We start from the raw sequence: 27422 nt of genomic DNA, 5'->3' as shown, positions 1-27422 counted from the left end.
TCAATAATGGATTTTTATTCACCCCTACTGGGGGGGTGGAATAAGCATGGAGGTGCTTTAATTGGTTCAGAAATAGGTTTAATGGGTCAGGTCAGTCTTTAGACATTAAACTGCAAAGCTCAGTGTTGTATTTAATGGTGAAAGTCTTTTAACACTTAGTAGAGAAGAAAAGATGACCATGGGGATTTGGGATTAGAAATCAAGATTTGCCATGAATAATAAATAATAAAAATGTAAAAAAATAAAATAAATTTTGCGTTCTAGAGAAATATGCAAATGTGGAAAATCATAAAGTTTTCATGCAAAGGGTCAAGCGTAGCGGTAATATTAATTAAAACAGTTTTGGTTAATATTAGCAGTCAAGAAACTGAAGTTGAGTTTTATAGTGAAGTAGAGTAATGGAGGCACGGAAGTAAAACTATTATAGACAGAGTAATTTATAGATTTTGTAGAATAATTAAAATATCACCCTTGTGCAATGTAATAGTGGGAGTTTCATCATCTTGGGCAGGCAATTATAGTAACCGGAGAACGTTGGTAACAACCTGTAATTGAAGTATGAAGAGGCCAAAAGGAGGCTCTTCAAAACAACGCACTGCGTTTTCCCGGAGTTTAAACAACAATCAGTCAAATCCGTGAAATGCATGCCTCATTTTTCTGCTTCTTTATCTCCACTCGCTCTTCACTTTGTGGCGTTGGCTTTCTGTTGTAACCGCCTCTAGATGAGATAACCTTGATGACAAGCTTTCATCAGGGTTTTGCTTTAGGCAGCTGCAGAATAACAAGTTATGTTGAAGTGTAAAATAAACCTGAGCGACTCTTATTACTGTAACGTGTTTGAAAATGAGCATATATATAAATGAAGCCATATACGGTGTATTAAAAGACGCATGTTTGACTTTCTCGCTCTTCGACATTAAATCAGACTAAAAGTTTATTGTTTTGTGTCAGACAGGATCACCAAGAAAGGGTCAAGAAGAACTTTTTTCACTGGTGCACCAGTCCAGCAAAATGGTTAGATGCACCCAAAAGTTTTGATATATTCAACATTGAAGGTTTGAATTAAAAGGTTTTTTATACATCTGTCCATATTTACTTGCAAATCGTGATAGTTCAATGAATATTAGGGTCATAGTTGGGGAAAAAAATACAAGAATAAAGATATACTACAACTTTATTCTCGTAATATCTTATCTTTATTCTAGAAATTTTATTTATTTTTTAGTATTATGGCCCTAGAATCATAAATTACACCACTTAACATTTATTCAGGAATTTACCGCCTGGAAGTAATTTTGACCATCCTGGAAACCAACTATTTTTTTTTTTTTTTTTTTTACAAATTTCACATCAATAGTGAGAATGCAAAAAGCCAATGTGTCTTTTTAACATAGCTTATGTAAATATCTGCTTTCATCTGCACATTTCTATGTACTTGTTTGATGATTCTTTGCCCAGTTTGACGTGTGGTAGCGTTTATTCAGCGGTGCAGAGGCCGAGTGGGCCTCACGTCGGCTGTCCTACGGAGCGTGTTACGACCCTGACATTGTTGTAGTTTATGAGGTCAGGAGCTTTACAGCATGTTCTGAAAATAGTCTGCCACACCACTGCTGTTTGATCAACATGCCGCACTTACCTCCACGACGTCGCGGGTAGACGGGTCTGAAAAGGAAAGAAAAGGAAAGGAAAGAGGTCCAGAGGGAGAGATCAGATTTCATAATGCTCTGCAGTAAAACTCCCTCACCCCAAACAATCAGAAAGCTTCTCACCGTTAACGTTGTGTTTTATTTTGAACCTTTGTGCTGCGGGAACAAAAGGACTTTGCAAACCGTACACACACACACACACGCACACACACACACACACACACACACACACACACACACACACACACACACACACAAAACACTCAGCGTACATTACACACACAGATACCCACATGCTGACATGCATACTTTACCAACGCCTTTGTACAGTTATTAATGCCCTGCGGCACGCTCTCCAAATTGAATCTAATCAAGTGAAATGCTGCGAGGGTCCTCGGGAGAAAGAGCAGGTCTGTCGGTGACCGCTTACAATAAAATCCGTGACATTTGGAAACAAAGCCCGCTCTATACCTCTGAGCTGTAATTGCGTATGACAAATGCTGCAATCTCGAATAAACGTGTCGTCGGCGGTGTGAGTTGGACGCATATCCGTGCGAGGATGCGCGTGCCGATTCATCTGTGGCTCCTCGGCGGCTCAAGGTGTCTGCACACGTGTGTGTCTCTGTGTGTGATGGTTGAACGGTTTTAATCGTTCTTTTTGAAGTGGTCTTCGTACTGGGGCACAGTGGAACTAATTACACTTATTGTTGGGAATGCAGCTGCTGTAAACGGCAAACGGCGTCCCTCCTGTCCTTTTTCCCTTCTGCACATTTCACTGATTTTTATGAGCCTCGGGGACCAAAAATGGGTGGTGGGGGGAAAAAAAAAAAAAAAAAAAAAATATACATATATATATATATATATATATATATATATATATATATACTATTTTCATATCTGTTAACGTGCCGTGTCTTTAAGAAAAAAAAAAAAAAAAAGCAAAGCAGAACTTGCTGATTAGCCACCCCTGAAAAATTAAGTTACCATGAGAAACACTCCTGAATGTCATGTCTAGGAGCTTTGTAAAAGCAGACAGTGTTGTGAATAAATTATGTAAAATTGCACTTCAAACTGCCCGACTCTGCTTCATCAACTGTTGAACCATGCAGTCGACTTTGAACGCCAACAAAATATTACGACTTTCAGAGAGAACAAAAATCCGGAGTGTGAGTTCAGTCGAATGAAACCGCATGTTGGAGGGTTCATATGAACCCTCTGTGCTGCAGCGTTCTTTGTTGTGATGCCTTGCTCTACTGCCATGTTATTACAACGGGACAAGTACCGAGTCATATGACTGAGTCCGGTTTTATGTGCACAAACAGAGACTGTCTGCTGTACATATGTCTAGTAAGTAAGACTAAAGGTCTGTGTTTGAGTTATTGACTGCAGTAAGTGTGAGAGGAAAGATGCAGTCTGGTGTGAGTTAACTGAGGCTTCACTGTCTCACCGTTTTCATTAAATATCTGCATTGGTTTGCGTTATAAAAGCCACTAGGACCCTAAGATTTTAATTACTATTAATTACTTTAATTTCCTAGCTATTTATCAATGTTTTTTTTTTGTTTTCATTTTTGAAAGGCATAGTATTTATTTATTATTATGCCAAAACCTTTACTAAGGTTTTACTAAAGCATTTACTAAGGTATTTAGGTTTTAGTAGCTGAAAAATAAATCTAAATATTAACGTAAACTCTTCTGTCTAGCAGAGACATCTCTGTATAATTGCATGTATCGACGGATTCAGCTGTGTTTCTGGCTTTCTAACACGGCTTGTTTATTAATATGGACCACTAGAGCAAAAAGATATACAACACATACTTACTAAATTTGCTCGTAGTTCTCACGTAAACGTACGTATTGTGCAGAATGTTTCACCTGTTTGCTGGTCTGCTTTCCACAGAGCATTATCCAGGGTTAGCATTAGCTAGCTGATGAGCCAGGCTGCCTCCTCCAAGCATTCACTCATACCAGGCCCATGCCCAAGCATTACACACTGCTGCCCTTTTCTGGTGTTATATAATATACTACTGAGGTATCAGGTGGTCGAGTCAGTAAATCAAAAGCTTCAGATGGGAAAGAAAGAGCGGATGCTGGAGATTCATGTGGTTCACCTCAAGTTCGTTAATGTCTGAATTAAGGAATGGCTCAGCTTGGAGGTATATTTATTCACAGTCCTCAGCTGTTTGGACTGGAAACTTTTATCATCTCGGTTTGTATTTCCACTCCATTTCAACGTCACATTTTGCTTCAGTGAGAACTTTAAGCTCTGTATTAAAACAGCTAAGCCTTGCTAACAGACTCATAGCTTTTGTCAGGAAGAAATCACTTCTAGCAGCATCGTCTCCATAGCTGGAGAAAACTTTGCCCGCTCTTTAACCGTCTCTGGCGTCTGATCAAAAGCCTTTTAAACTATAGGAAAGATTTGATGAAAAACTGTTATAGTTATAAAAACCGTAACTTTAAAAATCTTGATGTGCCCTAACAGACATCCGATTACTTATTTTATTCATTCGGATTATATATCTGCAAACTCAGAAAGTCTTGAATAACATGCAACAAAAAACATCTTAATATTTAATAACTAATGAAACTTAGAAGATTTGAGCAGAATGCTGTATTTGGAGAAAAACACCGCCTCGTTTTTAATCAGTAAGTAGAAATACACAAATGTATTTATGATGAAATTCAGTGCTTATTTGCTACGTCTTCTGGCAGCACAAAACATATGCCAGGAAATAATGAGCTATAATAATTTCTCACATGCTAGCGATGTCTTCTGCTAATAACATATTTTAAAAATTGAGTTGCTAAATACTGGAGCCTCAGCTCCCACAATCCCTTTGTTTTTACGCCAAGATATTGAAGTTATAATTTCCTGAGTGAAAAGTTCGTCAGTACACCACATTGTAAAATAACTAACACAGTTTTTCCTTCACGTCTCTGCTGTTTCAAATCGCACGACTTTCCTGGAGCAACATGAGACATCTCTGCGTCTCGCTTTTATCTTGTACGTTTCAACGCAGAATAATAAACTCCCAGTTGCAAGTCTTTAACTTCGTGGTATTTTTATTAGGCAGGGAATGGCAGCCCGTCAGGCGGACCACCACTTTGGCCCAGGCTGAAATATCTAAACAGCTATTTTGATGGACTGCTCGCAAATTTTATACACAATTATGCCTCCCAGGGGATGAGCTGCGAAAACTGTCGTGATCCCTTCGTCTCTGCGCTCGGCTTTATGGCCAAATACCTGGAAAATTTAATAACGCTCCCCATCAGGCTCAGCTGCTCTTCGCATTTAGTCCTTTTTAGGAAATTTCAGCAACCTAACACCACCAGACAGACTCATCTGCGCTCCGTTTTAGTCCTGTCATTGTGACTGTGCCTCTCTGCCCTTGGTGTAACATTAACAGTTTGTCTATCAGATTATTTTCTTAGCATTTATGAAGGTTTATCTCATCAGACCAGGATGTTCTGCCTCTGCACAGCTCACTCAAGTAAACAACAACGTTTCTTTGCCAGTAAGTGGCTACACCTGATCGCATATTAGTCACACAGACATGTCAGGGGAATATTAGCCTGATTACGAACCAGTAATGGAGTTGGAGGAAATAAAGGAAAAAAAATAAATAAATGGAGGTCAGGTGGTTCTAACAGAAGCACAACCGTCAGAAATAAACAGTGAGGGTTGATTATAGACCTGGATGTGTGCAGTCAATGTTTGATTTTTTTTTTTTTTTTTTTACTGCGGTTGGTCAGTAAGCAACGAACACACACACACACACATACACACACACACACACACCCCTACACACACACACAGACACACACACACACACACCGTGTTTGCACACACCCACTCAACACCTGCCCTGTCTAAACTGCTCCCAGGATTTCCCACCACAAATTATCTCGTCGCTAAACTGGTCAAGCAGAAAAGCAACGCTCCTTGAACTGTTTTCACATTCCTCCTGTTGCAAAAAAAAAAAAAAAAAAAGCCCTGCATGCCATCATGCACCGCAAACACGCTCCCAGACGACAAAATGCAGATTTTATGTTTATTTGTGGCACACATGACGAGGCATGCTCTGGGCCTGCGAGGAAAGGATGTGAAACTTTTGAGAGAGTTATTTGAAGTTGCAGTGAAACGGCGTTTTAAAAAAAGAAAAAAGCTTCTCACTTCCTGAACGTGACTCGAAATAGTCCTGTGCGTAAAATGAAATAAGGTCGTCAGAAATCAAGCTGGGACGCATCGTCGATCTAAACAGAAAATAAAATAAACTTTCCAGGAATTACTGACAGTTTTTTTTTTGTTTTGTTTAGAGCCATCAATCCGTGTCTTGAATAAAGGTCATTAATTTTTAAAGTTGTCAAACTGGCAGCTCGACAACAGTGGATGTGCTGGGAAGCAACAGTAGCCAACTGGTGATCTATAAGGGCGACTGAAGCCGTAAAAGCTAAAGGGAGATGGAGGAATAAATGTGTCCTGTAAAATTAAGTGCCGCTCTCCACCAAATCTGGCTAGAACACTTAAAGAAATGTGTTTCCTATTTCTCTGCTGCACATTCCCAGCGCCGGCATTGAACTTTGAGATGTTTCTATTGGTATTCTAAACATATTGATGGTCTTAGTTCACCTTAACTAACAGGTTTGCGTTTATCATCCAGACCGCCACAGCCTGTTTAACAACTCTTGTTTAAAAAAACCATGAGGACTAAAACTGCCTTTCATTAAGAACGTATGTATTAATACTAAAGTGATTACTTTGAATTTCATCGTGAATTTGTTCTTGTGTTTGTTCTTATTTTGATATTTATGAGTTAATATATCTGTGATAATACAATTTCAGCAAATATTGCAGGTGTTTGTAGTAATAAACTACTCATTTATCAATTCATTTTTTTTCTAATTTTATTTATTTGTGTTCATTTGTCTAATGCTACATTTTTTGTTTTTATTTTTGTTTTGTGTTTTTGTTTATTTTCTTCTGTTTTTCACCTCATTTGTATGAGAAGTTGCCTAAATATAAAGTTTGACAGACTGAGTGAGCTATATATGGGAACTCTCCAAACTTTTTAATAATTTTCTCTTTTCATGTGTGTTTTTTAGGCCAAGAAGAGGACGGACGGAAAGTGTTAGTCCTCAGTTACCCCCAGTACTGTCGCTACCGCTCCGTTCTGGCTCGGCTCAGAGAGCAGCCGTCCTCGCTGTTCATCGACCACACGGTGCTGGCGCTGGGCGGCATCGCTGCGCTGGGCGGCAGCACCAGGATCCTGTACTGCCGCGACACCTTCGAAAACCCCACCCTGCTACAGAATGAGAGCATCTGCGACGAGTTTGGTGAGTTTGGCGGACGGATGGACGACGCGTTACGTCGCCTGCATCAACACCGCTTTGTGGAAGTCAAGTTTTCAATTGGCTGCCTGTTTTTTTGTTTGTTTGTTTGTTTTTGAAACATCAGAATCATTTTTTAGCAACAATATTTTAGTCTCAAGAATTATTTTTGACACATTGTTGACCTCAAACTTTTAAGTATGGCTGCCCACACCCATACTTCTGCTTCAGGAAATCGATAACTTGGGCAGACTATTCATTCAGTGGACGATTTAAGAGGGGGGGAAAAAAGTACCCGAGTGCAATAATAACAGTAAAAATCCCTGTGTTGCAAATAATAACTGTGTCTATATAAGGAAAACAGGACACCGCCCATCTTATTGCTTTCTGACAGGGGATTTTTCCACCACTCTGCTAGGTTTATAAAAGGAAGTGCTTTAAATTCTCCCAGTGTTTGAGTCATTTTCTGACTCTGGCTGAATGCTGCATGTTTACAAAACACATGAAGGGTGTTAAGTTGGAAAGAAGTGAACTCATTAGACCATTATGAATGTTCCTCATTCCTGGCTACAATGGCTGCCATCAGGAGTGAATTATTGACTCAAACGTTCTGCTGCGAGTTACAGTTTAAATTCCTGAAAAAAAAAAAAAAAATTCTAAGAAACTTAAGAAATGTTTTCAACGGGAGTGGCTGCTGTTTTCCATGTATTTAAATTGGAACTACCTCCAGTGTAAATTGAAGCAATTCTTTGAAAAAGTCCTCCAAAGTGGGCGGAGCCAAGAGTCACTGAGGGGCGTGGCCAAGTGTGGGGTTAAGCGTAGATGTTGAGTGAAAGCTGGTGCCAACTTAGTGACTTTGTTGCTATTTTTAGCGACTTTTCAAATACCTCCAGCAACATGAAAATAATAGCAACCTTAAAGACCAATTTATACAATTTATCTACAGGGGAAAAAAATGTATTAGAGATTTAGTTACTCTTAAATTTAAAACAAAATGATAAATACTATAATTAGTGTTTGTCAGATATTTTTAAACTAATCAGCTCCTCATCTGATTAGCTGCAAAACTAGTTGAATGTGATTCAGTGATAACTTTTGATTTACACAAATAGTTCTGTTTTTGAACTTGGTAGTCAAACAACTAAATTCAAATGTTTATTGTATTTATATTTCTTTAATCAAAGACAAAACACAATGTTGGTTTATGTTTGTTGGAAGATTTTATTGTGAGACTTGAACTGTGAGAGGAGCTTATAACATATAGAGCTGTATGTTACATGAAAGCACAACTGTCATTGCAATATGAGCGTTTGCTGTGACTGCAAAAGACTGCTTTGTTTGGTGGACTGTTGCATTTCAAGTGACAGGCATCATGGGAAATGGGAAGAATTTGGCAATGAGTGAGCGTTTCGTTCTCAAAGTTGATGGGAAAATTATGAAGTGTAAAGATTTTAATGGGCTTGACAAAGTTAAATTATGATGGCACATGAATGAGTCTGAGCACGTCCAGAACGGTCGCTGCGGGGAGTTCCTGGTCCAGGCCCTCCCCCTGCCTCCGCCCCCAATCAATAAATAGGCTGGAAATTAAGAGAGCAGAAAAAAATGCCTCTGTGTCCCACACAAAGCATGTAACCTAGTGTCCTTATTGTCAGCGCCTCTCCCCAGGGCGCCAACCCCCCCACTGACTGCACATCCATAAAACAAACTTGCTCAGGCCACAGAGAGAAGTTGCTTTTTGTATCTGTGGCCCCTTTCTGACGCCTCCCCTGGGGACCTGGCAGAGGTCACCATCTATCAGGAGTGGTCAGAGAAAGCAGCGGCGGTGAACCAAGGTGCATTGATGCACGTGGGAATTGAAGGATGGTGCGTTTGGTCCAGCGGATGACCCACCGTAGCTCAAACCGCTTAGTTGATGACGGTTCAGAGAGAAACTAAGGCTGGTCATATTGTTATGCCTGATCAGAGTGTGTGGCCAGGTGGAGCTGGCTTGTCCTTGATGCAGGTGTGAAGAACGGGGAGCAAACAGGCAGGCGGAGGGGAGGAGCCTGATGTGAAGGAAGCTGACTCACAAAGAGCAAAATATGTGAACAACTGAGACACAAAGCGCAAGGGAACGAGCTGAAAGGGCAACATCTCAGCTCAAACAAGTAAACAAGGAAATAATCAGGATGTATAGCAGAAAACTAAAACCCAAACACCCCAGAATTTGTGACAGCGTCTCTTAAATACTGCAGCCGGGATAAAAACGTTGAGGTAAAGCTGCAGCTTTGACTGCATAGAGCTGCACCGGGTGAACATGGAAGCTGCTTGTTTGCCCACTTTGCTTCGTAAGAAGTCTATTTAAACTGGTGATCTCACCGATTAGTGGGTATGAATAGTTTTATGGTTTACAGAAAGGCAAAGGAGAAATTGGATCCAGAGCTCTTAAATAGCTGTTGACACGTCAGTCCAATGTTATGTCTGCAGTTCAAATAAGGAAAAGAGAACAGAGTGAGAAATAACGATGTTTCTGCTTCATTTTAAAATTTAAAGATATTGGCCTCATAAATTATTAATACCAGCAGATACAGAGATCTTAATTTGTCACAACATGACCGTGAAGCCAGTTGCTTGGTTTCAAAACAAAATAAAAATAAAAAAATCCTCCTTGGAATATTCTCGTTTAAAGCGCGAGTGAAGACGATGCGTCTCTGTGATTTCTGTGTTGACCAACTCCGCTGCTGCTGTTTTCCAAATAAATGAAAGCAAAACATGCTTTTGATCTCTTAGCATTTTAATAATTACGACCAAGCGAAGGTTCGCCTTGGTTTCTTGGATTTCTTATTTATTTCTTTTTCCTTTTAAATTTTTCCAGAGGAGTTGTTCCTGTTGACGAACACCCGGCTGCTGCTGGAACACAACTCCTCAGTCACACCTTTGAAAAGCATTTTGTGGCTCCGTCGAGGAGCTGCGAATCGCTGGAACGCGTTTGTCTGTCATTCATTCCCCACCGCTCCAGAATCCACACGTTTTATTAAGCCTGAGCTAAAACAAAGGACTAATGTGACTCATCTCTCTCTGTCTCTCTGTGTCTAGCTGAATATTTCCTGTGCCTGGTTGCTCAGCAGGCATCAGTGTGACATTCACTGTAATGGCTCCTCTGGTCAAAAGTCATTGTTTTCCTTTTTTCCTGTAAATTTGCCACGAGGTAATTGCATTTTAAGAGCGCAGCAGAGGTGAGACCAGAAGGGAAAACGGTTTTAGGCATAGGAAAATAAGTTATGAATAGCAACGCTAACATCCTGTGGCTGCTGTTGCTCATTCGCTTGGCTCATGATGCCATTCCTCTGTGAGTCACATTTAAGCTTAAAGGTTTATTTTCATAGCCGAAGGGGATTCTGCTTTTTCTCCTTGCTGAGGCAGCCAGGATCTCTAATGTTCTTTACATGAAGGTTTACTCGGCTCTGAGCTGGCTTCTTTTTTATTTTTATTTTTTTATTTCTGCTGGAATTGCTGCTCGGAGACTTGATTGTGATTTGTTTTAAAGCAGCAGAGCTAAGTAATTTACATCACTCTGGCAGGTGAATAAGGCCTCCGGGGCGTCTTACTTACAGGCACAAACACACATGAATGTTTACGCTTAGACACAGTCATGGCTGCTGAGTAGTTATTCTGCTATTTAAAGCCTCTATTTAAAAAAAGAAAAGAAAAAGAAATTGGTTGGATCCACCTTTATTAGAATAAACACCAGCACCAGTAGCAACAACAGGCAGCTGGGAAACATTTAAAGCAACAGAGATGTTTTTTCTTCTGCTTTTGCTCTTTTCTGCTTACTCTTAAGTTTTTCACATGTCAAATTTTAACATCAAACAAAGATAATCTGAGTAAATATAAAAAGCAGTTTTCAAGTAATCATATTGACGAAGAATAATCTATCCAATCCAACCAGGCCTTGTGATGAATCAGCTCCATTTGGTCCACTCCACTTTGCAGAACAGTTTTTAGAGTTTGAAGGGCGCATTTAACATCTTACTGCTGTTTCTCAGTCTGGATTTAGATCAAGACTTTGACTAGGCCACTCCAAAGTATTCAGTTAATGTTTTTTTTCAGCCATTCAGATGTGGAGTCGCTGTGCAGTTTGAAGATGGCAGGAGCAGGTCCAGTCAGTTCTGTGGCAAATGAAATTTTAAGATATAGATCATAAATATAGAGATCTTATTTTGTCACTAAATGGGGAAACAACCAAGAAACGAATTGCTTGGTTTTTTAAAAAAAAAACAAAAAAACCAAGCAACAGTTTGGTGGTTGGGTGGCTTTGTTAAATGATGTTCTTTGTTTCTTCTTCCGACTCGTCGTTGCTCTCCTATATGACTGCAGGTCACTGGCCTCTCTTTGGCCTCTCTTCCATGTTTGCTCCATTTCCGGATAATGGCTCTTGCTGTGGTTCTCCAGAGTCCCACAGCCCCAGAAATGGTTTTGGGGCCATTTCCAGACTGATGGATGTCAATGACTTTGCTTTCCATCTGTCCATGAATGTCTGCGACGTGTCGCTTTATGCGACCCTCCTTCATCTTGTCAGTCAGGTTCCAGTGAGGTGATTTCTTGATAGTGCTGGGTCAGTAGGCAGTAATCCAACCGGGTGTGGCAAATCAAACCGAACATAAATAACACATGGGCAATCAAAGTTAACTCACGATTTAACATGGGGCAATAAATGAAATCATTCAAGGACTGCATTTTCCCTTTGTTACTCAAGTTATTTTTGCTATTGAAATTGTATGATCTGAAACACTAAACGTGACTTAAAATGCAAAAACGGGGTTTGGGGAATAATACTTTTTTTTTTACAGCAGTATAAAATCTGATTTAATGCCTATCTTACAGCTATTCTGAGCTTTTGGATTCAGTCAGATCTGTGCTGGCAGCTGAAATGGCCATCCATCTTCGGCAGACTAAGTTATAAAAGTGTGTCAGGTTACCTTAGGGGCTCCAGAAAAGGAGGATCAGACATAAAAAAGGAGTATTTCTGCTTGTCAGCAGGGCCAGTGTTCTGCATTGTGAAAAACTTAGCCGACAGATTAAAAGCCTGGTTGTGAAATCCGGTTTTATTCTTGACACAGCAGTCCAGCTCGGCCAAAATCTGTTGAGATCATCAAGGGCTCGCGTGCCGGCCTCCCTTTTCTTTATGACTCCTTGTGTTTGTTTTGTTCTAAGCCTCTGGTGTCACCGGCGTCCTTTCCCTCGGACCAACTTTGAGCAAAACTGCTTTTGCATCAGGTCCTGTGATCCATATTCATGCGCAGCGTCGCCTGTCACCCCGCAGCAGTTGCTTTCCTCATGGGGAATGACACAGTTTTTGTTTATAATTATCACGCATTCTCTGCCAAACGTGGATTGATTATGCCCTTGCTACTTTGTGTCCTCAATTTTCTTTCTTCGCCAGCAGGAATGTAATATTACGGCGGTGCTAAACGTCTGACGAGAGATGTTTAAATTGTGTTTTTACAACAGCATGGTTGCAAATATTTTTTTCACTTATTGCATTCTCGCTGACAAGCGGAATGAAAATCAATCTCTTATATAAACCTAAGAATAACAAAGGTGTGACATACTCCACTTTAATAATATTGGCGTTGCTGAGGCTCTCTGCAGTGATAAAAGCCAGAAATAGTTCTTGAGTGGGCCAGAGCCTTGCGGTGCTGAATGACTGAATGATCACAACATTCATTTTTTTTGTTAAAAGCTGCGTGTTGAATATTACTCACATTAATTTGGCAGTGAGTCGGTGCTGTGAATGTGCCTGAAACATATGTAAACGCGGCCCGGCACTTTTAAACATAAAGCCGATGACTTTATATTTAGACAAGCTATTAAGTGGGGGGGATATTATTTTCCTTTTTTTTTCTCTGATTCCCTCCACTCACCTCCACGCTGTCAGAAACCTAATGCCTCTTGTTCATACAGTTTAAAATAACAGTGTTTTCAAAGTTACTGAGGTAATCATGTTGGAGGAAAAGTCACCCCTCCTCCTTCGCTCTCAAGCTATTCTGTGTTTTTAGTTCAAGGCTGTCGATGTGAGGTTATTTTGAAAAATGTATAAGCTTTACATGCCGTATACAACCACACTGACGTCTTCGTTTGGCATAAACAATGACGGGTTGGTCCTGGTGACTGAAGCTAACAGCTTGTTAGAACAGGGCGAAGACCAAAAGTGCACTTTCAAAACTTTTCTAATCTGAAAAATGTCACAGCAGTATTAAGAGAACGCTATTTTTAGAACTAGTTCATTGATGTTAGATATCGGATTTGGCATGGAGGCAGGAGGAAGTGTGCTACAGAAGCTTTCCTTTTTGGAAACATGAGGAAATGAATTATGTTTCCTAGAACATAAAGTCTTGTCACGTCTTTAAAAAAAGTCACTCTGCATTAAGTTCCTTTCTGGACTGTGTGTGTGTGTGTGTGTGTGTGTGTGTGTGTGTGTGTGTGTGCGTGCGTGCGTGCGTGTGTGAATATTCAACTTCTGGAGAGACATCAACAGTCTTAAGGATGAACTGCCTATTTGTGAATGATATTTCACAAATATGTATAAGTTATTAATAAATCTGAAAGTGTTACAGCTCCACTTTTAGCTTCAAGCTTCCAGCATGCTGAGGTGAGGGACGCGTCACCCCAGCATAAATAATTTCATTCTTTAGCTTTTACTGCAGTACTTCAGTGTTGATTATGTAACAGTGGAGCGCTGCTGCTGAATGCATGACATTTAGAGCTGCGATGTGAATTAAGCTGAAACTTTCATTGTGTTTAAAACCTCTAGCCGTCTGGCTGAAGTTTTGTTCAACTTGTGTAAGCTAGTTTCAAACGCTTAGCAAATATTCCTTTGGTTTTGTATTTTCCTGCACAATTGAAATAAAAGGCAGACATGGAGTAGTTGAACAGGGATAAACAAATCCAGAATAAAAGGAAAATGGCTTAAAAGCACATTATGCTGTTTTAAAGGTTCACTGTTTTATTGATTTTTACAATTTCTCACTTTTCTATTAGGCAGTCAGTAGCCTCTTTCAAAAAAAAACAAAAAACATTTCCATCACAAACTCACAAAGAATAGTCCTTCTCTGAGCTGCTTCTGGTCATTCATGAACAACAATCAAAGCTGTCGGTATCTAAACCCAAACAGGATCACTCCTCACATGACTGCACACAGATTGTGTTATTTTACATTACTTGTGTTCTAGAAATAACATCAAATATACTTTGTATTCCCTTTTAGCAAAAATTACTTTATACATGTCCTCACATGCCACAGATATCCAGAAATGTTTAATTATTAAGCCCCACTACCACTGATAGAAGTAACCCATTGGCTGAAGTCTGGCTCAATGCAGGCAAGCACAACCTGTCTAATGTGTGTTAATGGCTGCTAAAAGCGCATTAAATATAGCTCCACCGCGATCCCAGTGTGTTTTAGTCTTAAATCCTCCAGCTCACTGGCAGCACAGGTAGCCTGCAGCAGTTACAAACTCCCTAAAACTGCAAAATTGCCTTTCATCCGCTGGCCACCATGGGCGCTGTGAATGACTCGGCTGGCAGCCCAGAGACACCTTGACTTCCTGACATTGATCTTACAAGAAACGCTCGGCATGTTCAGTTCTGAGTATGTGTGTTATGCAGGACGATGTATAACACTTCTGCCTCCATTTCCAGAGTCAATAATCCTCAACCTCCGCTTAACCCCTTATGAAAATGCAACGGTTGTTTAAAGGCATTTATGAAGATTGGAGTTGTCTGCTTTGGTCTGTGCACCTGTGGGACAAAGCTATTAGCTTCAGGCTCCACAGCCAGCTGATCTTTGTTTGTGCTAAATGAAGACACAACGAGGGTTATACTGCAAGGAAAATATTGAAACTTAAACAGAACCCTGAACTTTTCCCATACGGTGTCATTTCTTTATATATCACGCTTTATGAAATACATAGAATTGTATTGCTCAGTCCTTCCTGCTAATTCTCTCAAGAAGAATGAAAAATAAAAAGGAGTTAATTGCTCCGTTACATGAGCGCGCTCCAGATGCAAGCAGAAATTCGCAGTCCATTTTAATGCCGCTCTGTTTACATGGATGCTTGTGCACATCTGTGGCTTAATTTAGAATGTGTATTTGTGAGAGTGTTAAAAAAGATAAAGGTCTCTTGTATGTCATCTGACTGAAACTGATACCGAGATGTGATGCATAAGAGGAGAAATGAGGAAAAGAAACACGTAGGAGCAGCAGATGTGTTAAAATCTCAAGCCTGTGTTTGGTTGGAGATAACATCTCCACCGGCTTGATTGGGTTGGGTCACCGGATGATCATACAGCATGAGGTCATTGTTTCCACAACTTGAAGCACTCTTCCCCAGTGCTCTTTAAACAAGAAATCTGATTAGAGGAAATATGCATATGCCAGTGTCGTCTCGTGACAGGCCCGTCTGTTAATGCAATAGGCAAATTGCTTGCTAAGCTCATGTTTTCTCATCTCCTGTGCAGATTTGTGTTAACCAACAGCCCATGAATATTTCATTGTCCATATGCTGTGCAGTGCAGAGGCTACAGAGGGAGGATTTTAGAGGAGAAAAGAGCACACGCTGTGACTGTACGGTTACATTTTGTAATCAGGACATAAATACAGGCCGATCATCTGCTCTAGGATCATTTCATGCAAAAATAGCGTCACGATGCCTTTAAAATAACTTTTAATGCGCAGCACTTTCAGTTCCCACACACACACACACACACACACACACACACACACACACACACACACACAAAAAAACAACCTGACAAACTTGGCCCTGTTCACTTTCTCTCTGTCATTGCCCTGATGTGTGTGGAGGCAGAATCGATGGCACAGTGCTGTTTTAACCAAAAAGCACTTGGCTTCAGGAACATTAGCATGGCTGCTGGGTTGAAAAAAAAAAAAAAAAAGGACAATCCTTCTGTTTATCCTCACATTACATCATCACCAACTCCACAGCTCTGAATCTACTGCTTTATGATGGTTCCTTTATCTGTTTTTACTGAACAGCACTGATGGATAAACTGAGCCTCTCATTATAGGCAAGCAGCATTTCAGAGACCTGAACAAAATGTTTCTTGCTACATCAACCAAAAGACAATGAAAAAATGTACAGATTTATTTAAGATAATGCATCAGATTAGGTTGCTACTTGCATGCCAATACTAAGTTTCAGTTTTTCCACTCTAAAATTGTCTGTCAACATGATATAAATATAATCTTAGATGGAAATTGAATGTTTGAGATGGTCTAGATTACTAGGATCAAATTATGCCAATAATTTCAAATGGAGGATCAATTTAGAGGAGATATTTCATAAGTTATGTTGTTGCTGTGGTTTCAAATCCAGTTTGTTTGGCTTTTTCATCATTTATAACAAGATGTTGCAAAATTGCGGCACGTTGGAGCAAAAATAAAAAATCCAACTTAAAAATAGATGTTTATTTGATTGTCGGCTAATTAGGTAGCATGTGCCTAAATCAAAACTTCAACTTCCATGTAGCACTGATAACATTATCATAGCCATGCTGTATATGATATACAGCAGTGATAATTTAAAATAACTAGATTATTGTTTTATTAACAGCCAATGTCTAAAAGCAGCGACATGGAAGAGGTAAAGCGAAATAAAATAAAAGCGTCCAGTAAATCTACCTTTATTTTCCGAGGGGGTTAAATATCAACAGCACTATAAAACTGTTAACATGCTCTAATCCTTCGTTCACTCGAGTGCACAAATCACTTTTCACCAGCGTAAAAACCGACTACATGCAGGTGATCCAACACAGTGAAACGTTCAGTCACCATTTTATTGTCATGCTGTCATCACATGTTATTGCAGCTGTGAGAAGTGACGGCTTCTCCCTGTGGCTGCTTTTATTGAAACGCCAACATTCAAAGATTTCAGAGTCGCCTGCCAAACAGGAAGTGCTTTAAATCATTTCCAGTATTTTATTGGGGTTTTTTTCTCAGAATAGTTTTGCAGTAGTTTGTGATATTCACACAAAGACGGTTTGAGTGTTTTTAGATGCAACGCTGAAGAATGATGTCAAACTGGCTCCAGCGTGCCACTTCGCTGCCATGAGACGACAAACATCAATAACGCGGCTGATACTCGAGATGAGCTATTCTGACCCGTTTTTCAAGTTTATTATTAGACTTGCAGGTAAACTCAAAAGACAGCATGGGAAAGTTGCACCTTTATCAAATAAAAAAAATTATTTAAATTTTTCTTTTTGATAAACCTGCTGCAGATGTTATTACAGACTTAAAACTTTGTTGTCAAAAGGCCAGCTTGACCTCATGCATAATGCTTCAGTGGTGATTTCATCAATAAACCTGTCAAACATTCAAGAACAAATTTTCACGGGGGGGTGGGGAGCTTTAAATCAAACAAGCCTTACATGTCAAATAATGAAAAGTTTTTTTTCTTTTCAAAAAAAAAATAAAAAATGATGTGAATTGTAATCCACGTCCTGGAAAGTCCATAATAAACTTTACAGGACGGCGTGTTGCAGCCTGGAGCGAGCCCATCTGAGTCATCTGTGTAACAGTAAACGCTGTTTACAAAGTGCGCCTCCGGCAGTCAGGTCGGCGTAGAGACACCTCATGAATGCAGCTCAGCCTTTCTGCAGGTAGGGGCCTGCTGCACATCGTTCCTGAAAAGAGCTTGTGTAACTTTACGTGACGTCAAAAGTCCTTGTTGTGCTGCTCCAGCACAATGGTAGTAGCGCTGGGAGAATTACGCCGTGTGTACAGGCCGTGATTGATGCGCCCAGTTTCCTATTGTTTCTTTCCAAAGGAATGTTGTGACAGCGTTGGCGAGCTGCGTCGGCTTACAGATCTGCTTAGTTTTGTCTTTAAATATTTTGGCTATTTCTTCGTGTGGTGGCACGAATAAAAAAAGAACAAGAAAAAAATAAATAAGAAAGCAGCTTTTTATTTGTGGAAATGGAAATGAACTTCTTAAATTCACCAAATTGGGTTATAAACATGAAAACACTGAACAGAAAGATAAAAGTAACCGCTGGCCTATTTTATGAGGAGAAAAGCGATTATTTATAATCACCATGGCTTAGTGCTGTGTACCTTTTCAAAAATGATAAAGTCTCTATGATTGGGCTCATTGGCTGACTCAATCCCATCAAGTGTAACTAGAGCGTGATCTATTAGAATACATATGTTTTATTGATGTATGGGCTCCGTGTTTATCCTGGCATTCATTTATTTATAGGTCGATGCTGTGATTTTTTTTCCCCCTCCAGTAATGAATAGGCTAAGCCTTGAAGCTTATCCACTGCTCTCTTTCATCTCACCCTCCCTTTTTCCTCCCCCACTCCCTCCCTCCTTCCCTCTTTCTCCCTCCCTCCATCTCTCTCTCTCTCTCTTCCTCCAAAAAGCCAAATTGAAATACTGTATTTTTTTTAGCGCTACAGTCCCACAGAGTTGTTGCAGCAGTCTGTCAGTACAAATGATGTGGAAGCGTTTGAAGGTTATCCCGTTTTTAGCAAATCCTCCACATTATGTAACTGTGACTGTGTTTTACATGTGGCATATGCGTGTGTTTGTGTATGTGGGACAGTCCCACGTAGCGAGTGTGCAAGTGTGTGTGTGCGTGTGTGCGTGTGTGTGTGTGTGTGTATATGTGTGTGCGCTCTTAGCATTTCTTTGCAAAATAGGATTTGTTTTTTAATTTCCTCTCCCGGAACAAAGGCCGTTAAAAGCTCCTCGCCAGCATTTTCACCTCATTGTGTGGCTGCTTTATTTTTATCCCAGCTGTTAAATAGCATTGTGAATTATTACAGTTTAAAAACAGAAACATGGAGCCTTTCTGGACCCTTGCCATCTCTAAAGTGTTGTTGTTGGGTTTGTTTCTTCTTCTTCTTCTTCTTCTTCTTCTTCTCCTTCCATTCTTCATATAATTACGAGGAATTATCCACTCTGCGAGAGAGATGAACGCCGGGTGATATTATTCAGTTTGTCAGGGTCAGAGGTGATTGCATTCCTCAGCGAAACTGGGTTAAGATTAAACATGTCTCAAATGTGATGCGTGTTAATAAGTGCTTAACAGGCGGCGGCGATACCATCATGAGGCGATCACATGAGGTGGGCAGAACAAAAGAGGAGAGAGAGAGGGGTTTTTTAGAAAGAAAGCAGACGTCTGAGGGAGCAATTTTTGCCTCATTTCGGCTGTAAATTAAAGTCGTAAAGCGCACAACGTAATTTCCTATTTACTCTGCAAACGCAGACGGCCTCCGTGAGTCTGCGCCGTGTGCTAAAAGTACACACACTGAACCCCTCCTCCTGAAGAAACGCACACTCCGGGTGAATCCGATGAGAACGATTTCATAATCCATCGCAATAATAAACTTCTTTGAACTGTTTAATTGGCTCTTCCTGGAACGACACGGCTCCGCTTCATTTGATCTGATGAAAGAGTAATGCTGCTGCTCCCCCGGGGGGGGCGTGTACACGACGGCGCACAAATAACAAATGAAGAACACTGGTCTTTTTTCCCCCTCTTTTGTTTCCAGATGGTTGCCTTAATAAGGCAGGAAAATTCATATTGCACATATGCATCATCCCACTTTCCACAAACCGTTTTTGTGTTTAAAAGCTGGCTGTATGCGTCCAATGTTTTTCAGCGAATTGTTTTTAAGTGAAAATAATCCTGGGAAGGGTAATGGATTAAGGTCACATGGAAATTGATTGTTATCTGAAAGCGCCGTTGTCAGCGGAAAAATCTCTGGAAACGTTCCAGAAACATTCCTTAGTGTCCGATTCTGTGAAAAGAACCACTGCTGCGAATGGGCTTTAAGGGAAGTGGAGATCATTGATTCAAATACATGCAAAAGTAAAGGAGCAGGGCAGGTTATGCAAAAATTAAAAAAAAAAAGGAGAAATATGTAAAGCTGGACCTGACAAAGTCATGACGGCTGGGGAGAACGTCCTCTTTACTCGGCTGAGGAATATTAACGGCGACAGGCTGAATGGAGGGTCTGTGTACGTACCGCCACAGAAATGAGCTCATTACTGGCAAATGCATTATGTATGTGCACACACAGACACATTTATCTTTTTATATTACTTTATTCCATCATACATATCCGTCTGCTAATTATTCTCCGTTTTTCCCTTCTTTTTTTTTTATTTTGTTGTTGGCAAGAGACACCTAACACATAGGAGCGGCTTATTCTGTCAGGCGCTAAATAAAAATATGAGTGAGTATTTTAACGTCCTGGTAAACACACACATTTGCTGCTATGTGGCGGTTGTCTCCATGGCAGCGGCAGCCGGAGCGTGCCAGGCCGAGCGCCTCGCTGACAGTTTCTGCTGATGATGATTGATAATTACTACCTGACTTGTTGTCCCCGTCTCTGCAAACATATGGCGGGAGTTGCCCTCAGTCATATATCTGCCAAAATGTTCCCTTTTCTGATAATAGCTTTTTAATGTTGCGTTTTGTTGTGCATGAACTCCAATTGCGCACACACACACACACACACACACACACACACACGCACACACACACACACACACACACACGCACACACACACACAACATGCTAAACCCCACCCCTTTGTAATTACATTTGCCGCCGCTCACATAGTTATTACGGAAAGGAAAGAGAAATTGAGAGGAGAAATAGGAGAGAGCCAAAAAACATGCCGAGGGAGGGAGGAAGAGCAGGAGGAGAGAATTGATTTCTCTTTGAATTGGGGTGAGTAGATTTAGTGCTGCTGGGTTGAAATTTTGACAAATTATCATGATTAACACAAAGCAAGTAAATTTTTCAAGCACCGCTCAGAGTCTCAAAGCAGACCTGCGTAACACGCCCTTTGTTTACTTTAGCAACGTAGGGTTTTATGATCCTATATCTAATATAACCTTCCATCAGTGTGTACAAACCAGCCACTTCATTAGGTTCACCTCCACCTTTTTGCCTTCAGAAGCTCCTGAAATCATCACAGCAAAGGATCAGCAAGGTGTCAAAAACGTCCCTGAGGGTTTTGGTCAGTGTTTCCTTGATAGTGTCACATATATGCTGATAAAAGCCGTCACAGGATGGTTACACTGTGGCCACTGGTCAGCAATAACGCACAGATAGCTTGTTATTGTCGGGTTTTTGTTTTTTTTGTTAAAGTAATACTTTGTGGTCCAAAATGTGCTAAGAACAGATCCCTTGTGCCATCACCTTTTGATCTGAGCTGAGACGAAGCGATGCTTTTAAATTCTGACCCAACCAAATTCTGAAATCAAGAGTTTATCATGTCACAAGGACATTTCTACCCCGTTTTGATGACGTGCTTTTTATCTCCACACATAGATGCATTCCGTCGCTGCCGTGTGATTGGCTGATGCGCTGTTTGTGTTAACAAGCCAACTCCACAGTTGTACCTAATAAAGTGGCCTGTGATTTTAGACCACAGTGGCACACATCAGGTCTGTCGCTTCATAGGCTGAGTGTTACGTAATACGCTGTCAGGCGTGACAAACAAGCAAACAAAGATCAGAACTGCACCCTGCGCCGCAATATTTACGCTTTAAATCGATGTCTGAGGATGAATAATATTTAAATATTTCACTCCATGATCATCTGATAATAGTGAGATTGGTGGGCTAGGCCATAACTAGAGCAATATATCCCAAATCCATGCAGGCGTTTCTCCACGCAGCCATTTTGCGTGCATAAAAGCTTATATTTAGCTGCTCTTGAAGGCATTCTTGTTATATTCACAGGGGCCATAAAGGAAGACATCAATCCATAAGCATGATTTATCTACTGCGCACCATCAGCCGAGGCATTATTATTGTACAGACCCTCGGTGGTGGATCCTATTACGTGCACACTGCAACCTCAGACTGAAGCAGTAGACCTGATCAGCATTTTAAAGCTCAGATTAACTCCAGCGAATCAATATTCCTGTTTGCTACACACTGAAGTTAGATCAGCATATATAGGACATAATTAAGACGCCGAAAGTGAGAGGAAAAAAAAAAAAAGACCCGATTCTAAAACTTCTAAAGGCTAATGCTGTTTTGTGTGGGAAGCCGTAAGGGTTGCTGTCATTTTTTTTTTTTATTTACTTATTTTTCTCTTTATCTGTCCAAGTGCTTTTTTAGCCTGCCTGACCTCTGCTTTCAGGTAGAAGAATGTCCTCCCACTTGTTGTATGCCTCGGCATCTGCGAGCTAATCAAACGAATTCAGAAGAGCGTCTTAACTTTACACGGCTGCAGTTCGCCGTTCGCGTCGTTCACCTGCGTGCAGCCGGAAGCCAGAGTCACTTCTAATGACGAGCGATGGAGGCCTGCCACGGGCTATACGGCAACAGACAGGCCCTGTGAAGGAGATAATGATGCACACACACTCCGCTGTCAGTCAGCCGGGCTGAAGGGAATTGTCTTTGAGGAGGGGGGCAGGGGGGATGAAAACAGACCGGAGCCGATACAATGCAAGCATTTGTACAGGAAATGATGGGTTCGGGAAATAGAGTGGAACAGGATGTCATAGTTGTTGCAAATGAGGAGACGAGGAACTGGTGAGAGTCTGAAAAGAACCCACAAAAATCTCATGCATTATCATCTTTGCAGAGTCAGGGTATGTATATTTTATACAGTGAACACGCTGGCACAGCTTAGAGGGAGCACATTAAATGGAATATGCTTACCTGTTCCTACAGAAAATCTATCCATCTATCCATCTATCTATCCATCTATCTATCCATCTATCTATCCATCTATCTATCCATCTATCTATCCATCTATCTATCCATCTATCCATCCATCCATCCATTCATTCATTCATTAATTATTCTTGGCTGTAAAACTCAAAGTCGTTTTCCCATTCAATCTGAGCACGATAGTCAGACAAAACAACTTCCAGCATTTAATGCATTCGATGTTTTCCTGGAAGAGTCAATATTGGACTTGGTCTATAGTAAGTGTGACCCGGATTGAACGCTGACATAGCCTCATCTGTGCGAACAAAGGAAGCCGTTTTTATCCTTCCACGACACGTAGCACGTTCAGGCTCTTTCTGCTGCTTACCCTAAAAACAGGTACCGCAATTTCACCGTGTAATTTTGCTATTCGCACATCAACAAGGAAAATTTCAATTCAGCAGCACAGCTGCAGTGGGTTACAGAAATATGAAAAAATGAGTTATGTACAAAAATTACTAATAATTGGTTTATCTTTTGTGTGTGCGTGCGTGTGTGTGTGCGCGTGTGATTTGGGCGAAGTTGCTCTTTCTAAAGGCAGAGGATGAGTCAGTCGGGGTGCTGTGCAGATAAAAAGAAAGGCCTGTTTGCAAGAAGCTATTGAGGACCTGTGGATGAGTTGGCTGCACCTCAGGGGATTGTTGTTAGACCTCTTTTAGCAACAAGCCCCACTAATCCCTGCCTTTTTACTCAGCCACGTGTTCGAACAGGCTTCTATTACGGCAAATTTTCTTCGCCTGTGATCAGAAAACATGTTCCCAATAAGGGAGCTGCTCAGTTTTGTTTTGTTTTTTTATATCAAACTCTTATTTTAGAGACAATTTTTTAAAATTCTAAGTCATGTTGAGGTTGCTCCACTTGCCCGCTGTTGGTTAATAACAGTGTGTCTCAATTATAAGCCAGAGGGAGCAGTTGGATATATTCGCCATCGTTAGATTGAGAGCAGCTCCGAGGCACTGCTGCATGAAAATCTGTTCCTGTGTTGCAATCGGGCGAAAATAAATATGTCAGTACCATTGATGTGAAATCCCATCTGAGGTTGTGACTCGGTCCTTGCTGCGAATTGTTTTCCGATTTAATCAGTGGTAATCTTGGTCTGTGTGTTTATGTGAAATTAATTAACACTTGTATCATCTATCAAGCTACGAAAGATTTGATGATTAATAATGAAAGAAAAAAAAAAAAAACAGTGTACTGTGTCCGCCCACGCTCTCTGTGGGCACATTGTGTAATTTTTGGTTGATTGCGCGGATAGAGCAGCTTGAAGCATGACTGTATTGTTGTGTTTTCTGCTGTCAGCGTGTCTTAAATTACTATTTGCTGGAATTTGCCTCCGATGCAGGGACAAAGAAACAGTGTGCACGCCCACATTGACTTGTTGTAACGTGTGAAAGGTGACAATGGCCATCTATATGAATAAAAAAACAGGTAAAGGAACTGACTCATTTTTTGACCCAAAGTGAAATGTATAGTGTAGGTGTTGCTTAGAGGTTGGGGGTGACGTAGTCTGGCACAGTATCTGCTCTGTCGAAATTGTTTTACCTACATAGAAATCCCTTCAGGCATGGAAAAAATAAATAAATTCATACGTCACAAAGAAAGACTTGACTAAAAATATCAGTTTCATGGTTTTATACCATGAAACGGTGTTATCACTCAGGATGAAGGATTGCTTTAAAGTCCATGAGTCAAAGCACTTAACTGGGCTCCGTAGCTTTTTACCAGTTGGGATTATAAATTGAATTTCAATGCAATTTACAAGAACGTGGTTAAATTTGGAGTTTATGTATTTAAATTAGAAGCCAATCCAATGTATATGATTGGGTTGGCTTAGTCCTGTCTAAGAATCTGATCCGTTTGACTTGTAATGTTCATCATGTACAACAAGTTATATAAAATAAACTTGTTTCATATGCTGTTCACCCCTTTGTGCTTTTGCAGTTTTGGACATTTCATACTTGATCTTTTTGGGATATGAGTAGTTCAGTCTACTTGATACCCATGAATGCAATCATTCCTTTACATTCGCTTACTGCAGTTGAGTTATATTGTTATAACTGTTATAATAAGCCTGGTGGAAATGTTTTAAACCAGACACATAAACCTGGATTCTTAACATGGAGGGCCAGTGCCTTCATTTTGCTATGTTTTGCAGATGCTTGTAGAAAACCCCCTGTCTTTTTCATTTGCCATCACTGCATTTCATGAATTTAAACTTCTCAGTATTGCAAACAGATAAATACACATCATTATTACTTAAATTTTGGCCCTGACTCTTATCTTGGCTGCAAAATCAATAAAAATGAATCAAATCTCCCTTTTAATGTTGCTTAGATTGTGTGTTAATAATTAAAGATAGCTGTGATTGACTGATGAATGAACGTTTTTGTGATCTCCTGACTTTCATCTAATGTTTTGAAATGATGGCGCGTTGAAGGACACGTTTGAAAGAGGCTGAAGCGCCGCAGATTTGAATACTAAGTGGAATCTTATTCTTTGTGTAAAATCATCTCTTATGTGTCCCGATCCATTACCAGGGTTAACGAAATGATTTTCACATTTGATTTTCATTTGATGTGAAAGTGTTTAAGATCAAAAAGAAAAAAACAACATCTTCTGAACTGAACGGAGAGCATTGTGTGTTTGTTCAGGAAAGACGTAGATGTCACTTATTAGACGAGCTTCTCAGAAGAACGGTGTGCTGAAACTGCGGCCAGATCCGCGCAATCCCCGAGCTGAAACACTTGAAGTCCCTTCAACCTCTTGGCTTTATTTTTTTATTTTATTTATTTTTATGTGAAGTGAACACACACTGCTGCCTGTCATGGCTGCCTGAGATATAAGCCATTGCTTTCTTTCTCTTTTTTTTTATTCTTTAATATTTTCTCTCTGGTATTGTTGCCTTTCCGCTGTGAAGCTCTTCTTGTCACTTCATTGTGCCTCCAGTTGAGTTAAAATGTTCCACTAAAGTGTAATATCACTCCACTGATCACACATTTAATGCTCCGCTGCTCTGCAGATTAAAGCCTGTGCCTCAGGAGCTGCTCCATGCGGTGTTTGGTATCACGATTGGTGACGTATTATTTATTATTTATCGGTTCTTTTGTTTGCGCCTGGCAGGTGCGATTATTTTACGCAATCACGTTTGGTTCATCATTTTGAGTGTTATTTCGTCGTGATCCCGGCGTGACGGGGTCAGGCATTGTCTGCAGACGCGCTTTATGTTTTATGACCCGCTGTAAATTTCCAGAGTTGTAACCTTGTACCGCTTTGTGAGAGCTGAACGACTTTTCCTTGTGTTACAGTCGCCCGTATTCACAGATACAGTTTCGTTTACAAATGTTTCCTCCAGGTAGGGGCGAGGTGTGGCGACTCGGGGCTAGGATTCTTGCTCACTTGCACAGATACGCACGCTGACGCATTTCTCCCGAGGGGATGGTGGCTGCAGGATGTTTTACAGATGACTTTACTTAAATATCCTTTATGTTCTCGCCGTTCTTCCCCCTCTGACTCAGTAGGGAGTTTCCTGTTGGCAGAATTCGCTTTAATTAAAGCAGAATGTCCGTTTTTAATATCCCTGTCCTTGTTTGACTCACTCGCATGGTGACGCGACGGCGGTTTCAATGGTCGTATTTGTGTAATCAGCAGAAATGCACCTATCAGCTTTATGGCCCATTTATGATCGTTTAGCCGATTTGACCCAATACTCATTTCCCTCTGGAAACTAAATGGAGGAGATACGGGCGGCTGTAAAACTGGGTTTTAATGTTATTTAAAAACAAAGACAGTCGAATTACATGTTTGAAATTTGAACAGGCTTGATCATATTTTAAATTACAACACAGTATTTGGTATTATAACTGGTTGCATGTGAGTCTTTTGGCTTGAGCGTCTTGCGTCAGTGATTCAAATTCAATTAAATCCAAATTCAAAAGACTTTATTGATCCCAAAGGGAAATTAAATGCTGCAGCAACAAGTCATTTAAATAAGGAGTTGTTGTAGATTATGATCTACATTAGCGCAACTAGCATTACTAACAAACTAAACAGGCTTCCAGTATTGAAATATATTGCCGTTAGCATTTATCGCTAATAGTAGTCAGTGCTCTTAGTGTTGCCCTGTTTTTGGTTTTTACTCTGCTGACCTTACCTTCTCGCACTTCACATAAAATACTTGTAATCTGGTGTCATTCCATTTACAAAAATGCCATGACGTTGACTTCCAAACTGCTACATACTTGAGGGACACTGTGCTGTTCAAACAAGGCTAAGTGTTGCAACACGACTGATACCTTTGGCTGTGAGCGTCGCTTCTAATTGCTGAGTGGGAGTGAGGCCTTTGGTGGATTTGCAGCCAAGTGAGACACCAAAATATGTCAAAACATGTTTTTCACGAACCGCTGCTTTTCCAGAGTCATGCCTCGCTCATTCCTCCTTCACCTTCATGTTTGAACTTGGACCTTGTTACGCGGAGGGGAAGCTGACGTTGGAGACACAGGATTAAAAGCTCGGGTGGGAATTTTTGCCTAATGAAATCAGAGATGTGACAGTTGCTCCCGGGGCTTTCAGTCAATCAGTCCGTCAGGCAGTCACACTTTGGCTGGATGTTGCTTCACATCTGACAAGTCAGATCTGTTGTTTCATTATTTAAAACAACTGAGCTGCAGAAGTGTGACATTTATTGAGCTCAGCAGTTT

General features: G+C 40.5%; 1 protein-coding gene across 1 annotated transcript in view; it reads left to right on the top strand.

Moving 5' to 3' along the window:
- The window catches only part of arid5b (AT-rich interaction domain 5B), a 103242-nt gene that overhangs the window by 37537 nt on the left and 38283 nt on the right, over window positions 1–27422 (top strand). Inside the window, exon 4 of the mRNA XM_015013274.2 lies at window positions 6752–6982. Within this exon, the coding sequence (XP_014868760.2) occupies window positions 6752–6982 (231 nt within the window). The remainder of the gene's footprint in view (window positions 1–6751; window positions 6983–27422) is intronic.

This window comes from Poecilia mexicana, unplaced genomic scaffold, assembly GCF_051168715.1.
Source record: "Poecilia mexicana isolate PSO_F unplaced genomic scaffold, ASM5116871v1 scaffold_15, whole genome shotgun sequence".
NCBI lineage: Eukaryota > Metazoa > Chordata > Actinopteri > Cyprinodontiformes > Poeciliidae > Poecilia > Poecilia mexicana.
This window is presented reverse-complemented; position numbering and strand designations above follow the sequence as displayed.